This window comes from Alligator mississippiensis, chromosome 3 (genome assembly GCF_030867095.1).
Source record: "Alligator mississippiensis isolate rAllMis1 chromosome 3, rAllMis1, whole genome shotgun sequence".
Lineage (NCBI taxonomy): Eukaryota > Metazoa > Chordata > Crocodylia > Alligatoridae > Alligator > Alligator mississippiensis.
The window spans coordinates 47,041,785-47,054,090 of NC_081826.1; the positions used below are offsets into that span (position 1 = coordinate 47,041,785).

The following is a 12,306-nucleotide window of genomic DNA, read 5'->3' on the forward strand; positions in this document are numbered from 1 at the left end:
TATAGTCTTTGGCCGAATCACCCAATTGGCTGATCTGGTGGCTGAATCTCCGAATCTGATTTGGCTGAATTGAATCAGAACAGTGACTCAAATCACCAAATTGAAACAGTGTCCTCCCAAATCAGCCAAATCTGAATCCAAATTGAATACTTGCTGCTTTGCACAGGCCTATTAGGCACCTGGTATTGTACTGTCTCTTATCATTCCCTTCCATGCCCTCCTTCTTGACAGACCTTCCCATACCATCTCCTGGATGGAATGCTTGCCAAGTTCTCTTGGAAGAGAGGCCCCAACACCAATGTAGTTATTGTGAAGAGATTTCCTAAACAGGCTGGCACTTTCTTCAAAGATCCCTGCAATCTGAGGTAAGGCGACCTTATAGCCTTACTTCCTCTCCCATCATGCAAAGCATCCTTCCTAAAAAATCCTAGGCATTCCTCGAAGAACTACATGCTTGGTCTTAAAAGAATTAGCTTTAAAATAGGAAAAAATTCCATCCAGTCCTTCCCTTAATGGGACAGAATGCTATGTGAAGCAACTATGAAAATTGAAGATGTTCACTGGAGACAGTAAATTGTAGTCTCTTGAAACAAACCAACAAAAGAGGGTAAATTTTAACACCTAGAAATTGTTATGCATTCCATGCCTTTTCCTTTACTGTACCTTTTGGTGTTGCTATAGATGCATCAATCTCTTCTTGTTTAGTCACTGATAAGGGGCTGATGAGGCATGTGTTACCAGGTCTTGAACAGCTTATTTTTACCAATTTAATAGTGTGAGAAAGCAAATAGTTGTATTGTCTTGTACCTGAGGACTAGTTTCTGAAAAAGTAGAAGTATTTGGTAGTCAACCCAAATAATGCAAATTGTTTGACTGTTATAAAGAAATGTGACTTTCTTTAACCTAGGGAGCATTTAAAATGTGTAGTACTATTTAGCAGATTGAGACAATGCTCACCTGAAACAAGTAACAGTCCTTTACCCCATATATTTTCACTTTTGTTAGGCTGTAGAGAACATGAGTTTCATAAATATTTGGTGTAGTCTTAATGCAAGTTTGGCTTGCAGTGCTGTGCATTTGTATTAAATATACGCAGGTCCCTAGCACTTCTCAAAGACCAGAAATTTATTTAGATTTGTTAAGCTGTAGGTACTTTACAGTAATTAAAATATACAAATTACAAGGAATAACCTCTACAAAATACATGTTAAGAAAATAGAAATTGGATCATTCAAACAATATTATAATAACATTGCCCACTCTCAGCTTACATACCCTTAATCTCTCTCTCTCAGCAAAAAAAAAAAAAAAAAGAGGAAATGAAATGAAATGAAAGAAAGCATTAGGTGTCTTGTTGGTTGTGTGCTCTTGGGGTTTTTTTTAGCATGCCCTGAAGCTTTATACAGTCCCTTGTCAGACAACATGAGGGAAATAAGTTTTGTAGCTTAAGAACCTGCAGACTTGTCTTGATATGTGACCTTCGTCTTTGCCACCAACGCGGACCGCTGCTGATGTTGCTTCAGAAATCCTGGTCTCAGACCATTTAGTAATTCCTGTAATTTCTTTTTCCAAAGGAAGAAGCTTTAAAGGAAGTTTACAGGTAACCAGTACAGGCTACAGGGCACTAGTGTCATTAGCTCTGCATGACAGACAGCTTGACATTAAATATAACTTAGTATCTGTATAGACAGGCTCTCTCATGTTTAAAATTGTGCCAATTAATTATTATTATTAAATTTATGCTTCATGTTGAAATAGAGTGCGGGCTGTGATATCTGTAGTTTACAGGTGAGCTGTAATAGGTAGAGTTAGAAGCTAAAACACAGTCCTGCTGTGCAATAGCAGAGAGGCTGAACAGCACAAATTCCAAACTGGTTGAGTCCCATTCAAAGTATCTGGAGATGCTGGGGCACTTTGGGCTGGATGCAGCAAATGATACATCAAGGCTTCTTCTCTAACTTCTATAATGTTGATATTTAAGTAAATGTAGAGATGTGGAGGTTTTAATTCTGGGGCTGCTAGAAAGTGCACTAGACACTTCTAATGTTTTCCAGCATATCTAAACTGAGTGAATTAACTGTCCTACCCGTGTGCCCACTGAAAAGCAACATGGAAAGGAACCAGACACAGCAAAGAAAAGATGGCACTTCTACCTTTAAGGTGCTACAGGAGTCCTGCCAGCCAAAGCTTTTCAGGAAGTGCACTGAATCAAGGAAGGTTGACTAGCACTAGCACAAGCCATCAGTTCTCATTTTCCCTCTTCCCTGCAAATCCCTCCAGACAGGCTTGAATGAAGGCTGATAATGCTAGAGGCTAAAGTGACTGGTATAAGGAACAGAAATAGGAGATATTGATGAGGGCACTGAAATTGAAACTACAGAGAAAATATGATATTTTCTTCAATGATACTGTAATATAAGGATAACATATTCCACAGGATGACAAAGTGTATCGAAGTCCAACTAAATATTGTAGGACTAGCGGGGGGCACCTCTGTCACTTAATTTGCAGATATTTCTTGCAAGCCCATTCCTGTCTCTTTAATTTTTAGGAGATAACAGGTTGGGGCTAGATTCACAAGGGGCTCAGACTTTGCAGGTTCAGCATTCCAATACTACATTCTAGGTACCCTGCCACTAGGTGGAATCCACAATCCCCAGGTAAGCACCAAGGCTTTCCTATGCATTGCATGGGGAGAGTTCGGCATCTAAGAAGGGCTGAGCAGCCAGCACATTGAGTAGGGAATTGCCTATGGGAGTCAGTAGGAAACACATTGAGGTATGGGCCTAAGACCCTCAAGAAATGTAGGCACTTAACTAATGGCCAGAAAGAGAGGCCCATGTCCCCTTGGGTTTCATAGCCATGAGCCTCTCCTGGAGTTAGGTACCTCAAGTAGGATCCTTTGTAATCTTGGTCCCCTTCCTCTAAGGAATGTGCCCTAAACACCAGGCTATGGAGTACCTTTTTCTCCCTGAACCAATAGATTTTTCAATTATTTTGATACAAAGTGGAACAACTTTCGTAGATGAGATCATGGAGGAACCACCTCAGAATAGCTCATAGCTCAGTGGTTAGGACACATTCCTGGGAGGTTGGAAATCTGGTCTCAGTTGCCCACTCCAAACCAGCCAGATGAAGGATATGGACCTAGATCTTCCAAGTGAATATTCAGACCACTAGATTACTGAATAAAAAGAAGAATATCACCTCTTTCTCCTCATCCTTAATGGATTAGGGCCCAGTGGTAAGATATGTGGAGGAAACACTTTTTGAACTCCTTTGAGATATAGGAGGGCTCTATGGCATTAGGGCTTGGGTAATTCTGTTTATTCACAATGATAGAAATTCAGTAGATTTTACCAATGGAAACATAAGTACCTATACAGGCTATAGGATTAGGTGGCAGCTAACTGGCAGTTTATAATGCTGATGACCCCTAAGCCTCCCCCCTTCCCCCTTATGAATAAAGCCAAGAGTCAAACTGATTTTTATGGCTATGGTTTCCTGTTTCTCAGGAAAACAGGCACATTGTGGAAAGACGATGGGTTTAACTCTGAATATACTCCTATTAAACGTGACTTATTACTGTAACTCATGCTACAGCAGGTGGCTCTGCAAGAGATCAAACATCTGTTATAAATTACATTACTACTAGCATGGGATAATCTTTGTAATCTGGATTCCTCCCCTTCAAAGAGATAATGATTGTTTATCATCAGATGAAGCTTTATCAAATAACTTTTATTACTCAGACTTTGATATCTACTGTATCTTCTCTGTTTTCTTCTTTGAATTGAATTGAATTGAATGTGTTTGCCTGGAACTTACATTGGTTTACACATTGGAATATTTTTATTCTAGCACTGCATTTATTCTTTGGAATGCTTGCCTGAATACTTAACATTTCTTGCTAAGAACAGATTTGCTACTTGTAAAACAATGGCTAAAATTCTTACATTTAAATTGTGACTTTCTCTCCCACTTCAGGTTTTGAAACATAAATATTGTAAATATCTGATTTTACCTTTTTTCCATTGATCATTTTATTTCTCAAGAGTCTAACTGGCATTTGATGACTTTGCAACCCTTTTCTAATTAATGTAATATTTAATACTATAAAATACTAAACGTTTATTCATACACTGCTTTATAATATCAAAGCACTATATGATAAACTAATCAATCAGAAAGTTAAAAAATCCTGTAGAACAGGGACTTGTAAGTACCCTTGGCACTGAAAGGGCTAATAGAATAAACACAAATTAACAAACATCAAACTGATGCACAGTGCAATTGTTGGTGCTTTAGTGTAACGAAATCACACTAAGGACTTCAGACAACAAAAATGCTTCAGGTATGGAAATGTCGACTCAGGTTTATTTGGCTTTTGCTTCTATAGGGTCTACGTCTATGTCCAGGTCTGTCAGACAACAGTAGAATATCATCTGAACATACTTTGTTATCATAGCTGCAAAATTAGAAGAAAAAGCATAGATGAGACAAAATAATAACTGAATGTTGATTTCCTAGTAATTTAGCTATCCAAGGTTTTCAAAACTACAAATGCATAAGCCTGATTGATGAGTGCAGATGGGCAAACCCACTGGGTGCATCTACATGAGAAATTAATGTGACACAATAAACTCTGGAGCAGTTTGAGCCACAGTCAGCTGCTCCTGGGTGCAGTGTTTACACATGCACCTGGGACAGCAGGAGTTTAAACCGGGGTGGAACAGCCCTGGGCTGGCAACAGGCTCAGGGAGCCAGCCTTGGGCTCCGGATGGTGGTGCCAGGTTGGGGAGGGGCAGGCTAGGACATGAGAGTGCTAAAGTGCAGAACTGGGTGGCAGGCAGCCCCCATGCTTTAGCACCCTCATGCCCCAGTCATCCCTGGTCACCATCTACATGTGCATTTCATTGCACTTAACTCTGCTGTAAGATGGTTCCATCCCTGATAGTACTGTCTCCTACGATACTATCTACAGCAGTTAGTTAATTTACTGCATCCTAATACAGGTGCATGTGTAGATAATGATGCTTTACTGCAGAGCTAATTAGTCAAGTGCACATGTAGATGCACCTACAGAGACATAAACAGCCAAAGTGGGGTTTTTGTTTTTACTTTCTGATTAACCCTTTACTGAAATTTTTTAAAAATGGTCCAAATAGAACAATCTCACAGGATTGGGCAGAGCTATGACAAACTCCCTGAGGCTAATCCTTGGTTTATAATTTCACCATTTATAATTTCATAATTTAGGTAAACATGTGGCTTTCTCTGACTCAGATTGTACAGAAACATCCAGGAAGTGAACCAATACAGTGGTGTAATACCGTCTGTCTTCTAGGATACCAAACTGCATGAGTTTAGTCTTAATAGTCCTAGGCATTTTACTGAGCCAAAATCAATTATTTTCCCAAACTGACCTATGACAAAAATATTACATTATGTGACACATGGATATATCTAAATGAAGGAAAAATGTGTATAGTTGTGTGTGGTTTCTGGTTACTTCATTTTCTAAAAAAATACATCTCAGCATAACTTCATAACCCTGTACATTTAAGGGGAAAAGATTTTAGGAAAAACATGGAAGAAATCTCTCTCTCTCTCTCTCTCTCTCTTGTTTTCATCCAGTCTTCTGAGATCATAGGCCCACAGCTACAAAGTATTCCATAATAAAGAAACGTCTATACTACCCCACAATGTGCCTCAAAATCTAGTAGGAGAAACAAAGGGGCTATCAATGCCAATACACTTATGTGCTTACCAGATAGCCTTCGAAGAACTCTTGGTCTCTTTTCAGGTGGGAGATAAAGTCCCACATAATATACAGGAATTCCAGAGAGGGCTATCCCAATTCCAATAAGGGAATTAACTGTATCACTGTAGAGAGGAACCATGATCAGGAAAATGGTGCATAGACAATATACTATAGGAAAGAAGAGGCTGAGCTGCAAATTAAAACAGAAAAATCAATGTAAATAAAAATAAGACAATGGAAAATGTATTTGTATAGTATTTTACATTACGCCACTTGGCTAGCTGCTTGCTATAAGGGCTGGGCAAAATTTCGACTGCCGTTTCGTTTTGGCGGTATTTCGAGAGTTTTGACACTCGGAACTCTGAATCTGAAATGAAAGGGGAGACATGTCAAACTGTTTGAAACGAAATGAAACAACTCGAAACATTTCAAAGATGTTTCAGCATTTCAAAGGTGTTTCAAAGCTGGGCTTGCAGGGAAAGAGAAAGTAAGGAGAGGGAGGGGGAAGAGCGGGCAACAGACTGACGTCTGTAGCTGGCCAGTGTTTGCCAACTGTCCCTGTGGTCCCTTCCAATCCCAGTGCTCTGGGGGAGGGACCTAAAAAGTTTAAACACAGCATATAAGCCTGTGAGTGCCTAAGATGTCAGCCTTTGTCAGCCTGTCTCTCGCCAGAGAGCAGCATCTGAAAGGCACCAACTCTGACTGCTTTCTAGCTGCTACTGTTTAGCTAGGAAGTATGTCTTCTACTTGCAAAGGATTGGATAGGATACAGCTTACTCTGACAGCTTAGCTGTACTAGCCTAACTTCAATACTAATATTGTTATCACTATATCATTTCTTTTTTTCCCCTATATCCATTCCTCTGAAATTCTTCTTTCTTTTTTTTTTTTTAACCTGAAGGAAAAGAAATCTGCATTTTGCCTGACAGTGTGATCGCTGGGCACTGTTCAGGAAAGCACAGCACAGATTAGATAGACTGCACACACAGACACCTACATATACACACACTGCACACAATCACAGACCTTTTCCAGCACAGGAAAACATGAAGCATGCTGGAAAGGCCGGTGCTGCCAATCTGGAAGGGGAGCAAGAGGGAGCAGAGGGAGAGGTGTCAGTTCCCTGCTGCCCAAGCTGAGATGCAGCCTCTTTTCAACCAGCCATGTGGCTTCTGCTGGTACTGGGAGGAAAGGGGGTTGCAGCAGTGCCTGCAGCTGCACCCCCTTTGACACCAGCTGTGATGATAAACTCCAGCACCAGCAGCATGACAACAAGCAGCACAGTCTCCTCCACGCCAATTGCAGGTCCCAGCATGAGCCTCCCACTCCCAGTCTTAGATGAACTCAAACTTTAAGTAGGGGACATCATCTTGATAGCACAAGAAATTCTGGGACAGGAGGGGGAAGCAGAGTTTGTGCTCCACACCCCTCAACGTTCCCCTAGAGTCAAGTCCCCTTCCCTGGAAGGCACTGCAGAGGAGGCTGTGGGGGCAGCTGGCTCAGCTGCTCCTGTTGTCATGCCTCTGCCTGTTGAGGAGGGGGATAAGGCAGGAGCCCCTCCTGCACCCCAGAAGTGAGGGGGTAGTGTGGTCTAGGATCATTTTGAGGTGGCAGATGATCCCACATATGCTACCTGCCTGCACTGCCAAGCCAAAACCAGCCAGGGCAAGGGAACAAAAGGCATGAGCACCACGGGGATGCTGATGCATCTCCACAGGCACCACCCCCTTGGCTTGCTCCTCCTCAGCCTGGCACCAGTGGAAGCATGCCCAAAAAGAAGTCCCCGTCTTTCTTGAAAGCCCCCGTATCCCCGAAGCAGAGGAAGGCCACCCTGGAACAGTGGGGGAAAGGCGAGCGCACAGGAGAGTATGTTTCCAAGGCAAGCGAGGTCACCCAGAGCATTGGGGAGATGCTTACTGTGGATGGCCAGCCCTTTTCCTTTGTTGAGCGGCCAGGGTTCAGGCAGTTCATGGCGCTTGTGGCCCCATCATACAAAGTGCCCACATGCACCACCTTCAGCAGGATGGTGGTGCCCTCCCTGTATGAGGCATGCAGGGAGTACTTGAGGGAGGAGCTGTAAAAGGCAGGTCTGCAGGTGGCCTTACACTTCAGCTCAGACATCTGGAGCAGCCAGGGTGGAGATCACGCCTACCTCTCCCTCATAGGGCACTGGTGTAGCCAGTCAGGCTGTCAGTGGGCTCTTCTTCAAGCCAAGGTGATTGGTGAGTCCCACACGGTAACCGATATCAGGGGGACCATGAACCACTTGGTGCAGGGGTGGCTATTTGGGCAGGGCAAACTCATCCATGAGTTCATGGTCACCGACAACGGGGCCAATATGGTCAAGGTGGTCTGAGATGCCAACTTTTTTGCCATCTGATGTGTGGCATATAAGTTCCACCTCCTTGTCAGGGACACCTTGGAGGGGGACAGGGCTGCCAGTGATGGCACCAGCACCGCCAGCAGGCTCATTTACAAATGCAGGAAGGTGGCAGGCTACTTCCACTGGAGCATCAAGGGGGGTATGATTCTGTGGGAGAAACAGGCACAGCTGAACATCTCACAGCGCAAAATCATGTACGATGTGGAGACTCAGTGGAACTCCATATACCTGATGCTTAAGAGGCAAGTGGAGCAACAGAAGGCCATCCATGAGATGGCCTTGCTCAGGGAGATTGGGCTCAGTGCCCCTCTTAGCAGATCTGAGTGGGATACCATCTCCCAGATCTTGGTGGTCCTCAAGCCCATCCTCAAGGCCACTGAGACCCTCAGTGCTGCCAATGTCCTCCTTAGCCAGGTAATCCCTGTAGTTAGGTAACTTCAGAACCAAATGGAGAAGTTCCAGGGGATCACTGTTCCTTGCTAGGGCAAGCCACTGTCACCAGACATGCAGGCACTGGTGAGGTGGCTGAAGGAAGATATCAGGAAATGGCTTGATCCCTTGCAGTCCAGTACAGTCCACGTGCTGGCTGCCATGTGTGACCCGAGGGTGAAGGGGAACGTATGCAGCAGCAAAACCCTGGATCACTGGATGGAGGTGCTGGTGAACAGAGTCAGGGAGGCAGAAGGGTGGAGGTAGAGGGATGTGGAAAAGGGGGATCCACTGTCCCGTGCCAGCATGCCATCCACCAGCTAGTCTCCTTCTCCACCACAGCTGCTGCTAATGTGGGCCAAGGCCATGACATCCATGGTGGGGTCCAGAGGCACCAGACCCCACCATCAACCAGGTAGCACTCAGGCCTTGGTGGCTGCCTATCTTGCTGAGGAGACGGAGCCACTGCTGTGCGACCCCTTGGTCTACTGGGCAAGCCGCAGCCAGAATTGGCGGGATCTGGCTATGGTTGCCTGGAAACACCTGTCCTGTCCACCGACCGGCATTCCAAGTGAGAGGCTGTTCAGCATTGCTGGTGAAGTTATAGATTCATAGATGTTAGGGTCGGAAGGGACCTCAATAGATCATCGAGTCCGACCCCCTGCATAAGCAGGAAAGAGTGCTGGGTCTAGATGACCCCAGCTAGATACTCATCTAACCTCCTCTTGAAGACCCCCAGGGTAGGGGAGAGCACCACCTCCCTTGGGAGCCCGTTCCAGACCTTGGCCACTCGAACTGTGAAGAAGTTCTTCCTAATGTCCAATCTAAATCTGCTCTCTGCTAGCTTGTGGCCATTGTTTCTTGTAACCCCCGTGGGCGCCTTGGTGAATAAATACTCACCAGTTCCCTTCTGTGCCCCCGTGATGAACTTATAGGCAGCCACAAGGTCGCCTCTCAACCTTCTCTTGCGGAGGCTGAAAAGGTCCAGTTTCTCTAGTCTCTCCTCGTAGGGCTTGGTCTGCAGGCCCTTGACCATACGAATTGCCCTTCTCTGGACCCTCTCCAGGTTATCCGCATCCTTCTTGAAGTGTGGCGCCCAGAATTGCACGCAGTACTCCAACTGCGGTCTGACCAGCGCCCGATAGAGGGGAAGTATCACCTCCTTGGACCTATTCGTCATGCATCTGCTGATGCACGATAAAGTGCCATTGGCTTTTTTGATGGCTTCGTCACGCTGCCGGCTCATGTTCATCTTGGATTCCACTAGGACTCCAAGATCCCTTTCCACCTCTGTGCCACCCAGCAGGTCATTCCCTAGGCTGTAGGTGTGCTGGACATTTTTCCTCCCTAGGTGCAGCACTTTGCATTTCTCCTTGTTGAACTGCATCCTGTTGTTTTCTGCCCACTTGTCCAACCTATCCAGGTCTGCCTGCAGCTGTTCCCTGCCCTCCGGCATGTCCACTTCTCCCCATAGCTTTGTGTCATCTGCAAACTTGTACAGAGTACATTTGACTCCCTCGTCCAAGTCACTGATGAAGACATTAAAGAGTATCGGTCCAAGGACCGAGCCCTGCGGGACCCCACTGCCCACACCCTTCCAGGTCGAGACCGACCCATCCACCACGACTCTCTGGGTACGGCCCTCTAGCCAATTCGCCACCCACCGGACTGTGTGGTCATCCACGTCACAGCCTCTTAACTTGTTCACCAGTATGGGGTGGGATACCGTATCAAAGTCCTTCCTGAAGTCTAAGTATACGACATCCACCCCTCCTCCTGTGTCCAGGCGTTTCGTAACCTGGTCATAGAAAGAGACTAGATTGGTCAGGCACGATCTGCCCACCACAAACCCATGCTGGTTTCCCCTCAGCATAATTTGCCCTGCTGGGCTCTCACAAATGTGAGCCTTGATAATTTTTTCAAAGACTTTACCAAGGATGGAGGTGAGACTGACTGGCCTATAGTTGCCCGGGTCCTCCTTCCTCCCCTTTTTGAAAATGGGGACCACGTTAGCCCTTTTCCAGTCCTCCGGGAGTTGGCCCGTGCGCCATGAGCGTTCAAATATTCCCGCCAGTGGCTCTGCAATGATGTCGGCCAGTGCCTTCAGCACCCTCGGATGGAGCTCATCCGGGCCTGCCGACTTAAAGGCATCCAGTTCTTCCAAGTGACTCTGCACCACCTCAGGATCTACGTATGGAAGTCTGGCGCCTTGCTGCTGCCTCTCTACAACCCCAGTGAGAGACTTGTCGTGCCCCTCACTTAGGAACACTGAGGCAAAGAACTTGTTGAGGAGTTCAGCCTTGTCCCCCCTGTCTGTCACCAATTGTTTCTGCCCATTTAGCAGGGGTCCTATTCCTCCCTGGGCCTTCCTTTTACTCCCAATATATCTAAAAAACAATTTCTTGTTGTCTTTTACTTGGGTTGCCATCCTCAGCTCCATGGTAGCTTTGGGCCGTCTAACTGCCTCCCTACAAGCATGAGCAGAGGAGGTATATTCATCTTTAGTGATCTCACCTTGTTTCCACTTTTTATGTGCTCCCCTTTTGGCCCTTAGGCTGCCCTGGATTTCTCTGGTCAGCCATGGAAGCCTCCTGGCTCCTTTCCCTCTTTTGCCTCGCTCGGGGATTGTCTTGCTTTGTGCCCAAAGGATCGTTTCCTTAAGGCACAGGCACCCTTCTTGGGCTCCCATCCCTTCAAAACTCCTACTCTGCAGTGCGTCCTTGACTAATCGCCTGAGTTCATTGAGATCAGCTTTCCTAAAGTCTAGCACTTTCACCCTACTAGTTACCTTACCCACTCGACGTCTTATGTTGAATTCTATTATTAGGATTCAGTTGGATATTAGTTGTGACACCCCACTGCACCTCTTTGGATCCTGGTTTGGTGGAGCAGCTGGTGTTCCTCAAGGCGAACCTTCCACTGCTGGGGTTCCCCAAGCTCCAGGTGCAGACAGAGTGAGTGACACCCTCCTCACTCCATCCATACCTATTTCCTTTTGGTTCCTGGTTCCCAAACCATTTAATGCCCCATTCTCAGAGCTGGAGGTAGCACTCACTGCATCACCAACCAGCAGGAGAAGAACATGTCCCTGCTGAGTTCCCATGTCAGGACAAACTTGGAGGTACAGACTGGGGCTATGGGGAAGGAGGAGGCCCCAGGTCCTGGGCATGACCTAAAACTGCACCTTGCCAGGGTAGGGAGACCTGGTAGGACTGACAGTGGTGTGGCAGCCCTCAGGAAATGCCAGAACTTAGAACTTTCCTGGTGAAAGGTGGTTAGGAGGTGCCTATAACCTCCAGCCACTGCACGCTCATACAGTCCTGGCTGGGGAAAGCCCAGACCCCTAAGCTCTTTGAGAGGCCTGAGGCTTGCTGGTTGCAGTGGAGTTGTGAGGCTCCAGGTGGGCTTAGCTTAGGTGCCTCAGATGCCATCTGTGAGGCATGGGCCACAGTGTAGGGAAGGTATGGAGCTGTGGAATCATACACCAGGCAGACATTGGAACTATGACACAATACAACCTGCTGGACATCTGAATCCTCAGGTAGCTCTCCACTTTTACCTGCTACATCCCCCTTCCCCCCTGCCCCAGCCTGTCTCTCACCCCCTGATGCCTCCATTTCCATTGTCACTGACTGGCTTTCTTGCCTGCATTGCATGCCAGCCTCTGGCTTCTTTACTATTCCTTCCATCCAGGAAGAGCACACACACCAACTGCAGGTGCTTCCTCAGC

At 46.1% G+C, this 12,306-nt stretch overlaps 1 protein-coding gene across 6 annotated transcripts in view; it reads right to left on the minus strand.

Annotated features, from left to right (window-relative positions):
* The window catches only part of LOC102573237 (Y+L amino acid transporter 2), a 56,251-nt gene that overhangs the window by 12,967 nt on the left and 30,978 nt on the right, over nucleotides 1–12,306 (minus strand). For 3 of the 6 annotated variants that reach the window (XR_009460682.1, XR_009460680.1, XR_009460681.1), the window contains exon 10: nucleotides 5,771–5,954. Coding sequence is in view for 3 of the 6 variants with exons in the window: in XM_006266691.3 (XP_006266753.1) it covers nucleotides 4,377–4,468; nucleotides 5,771–5,954 (276 nt within the window). In the remaining 3 variants the exon portion in view is untranslated. Of the gene's footprint in view, nucleotides 1–1,107; nucleotides 4,469–5,770; nucleotides 5,955–5,986; nucleotides 6,132–12,306 lie in introns of those variants that run through there. The other 3 variants (XM_006266691.3, XM_019486685.2, XM_019486710.2) reach the window with 2 other exon arrangements.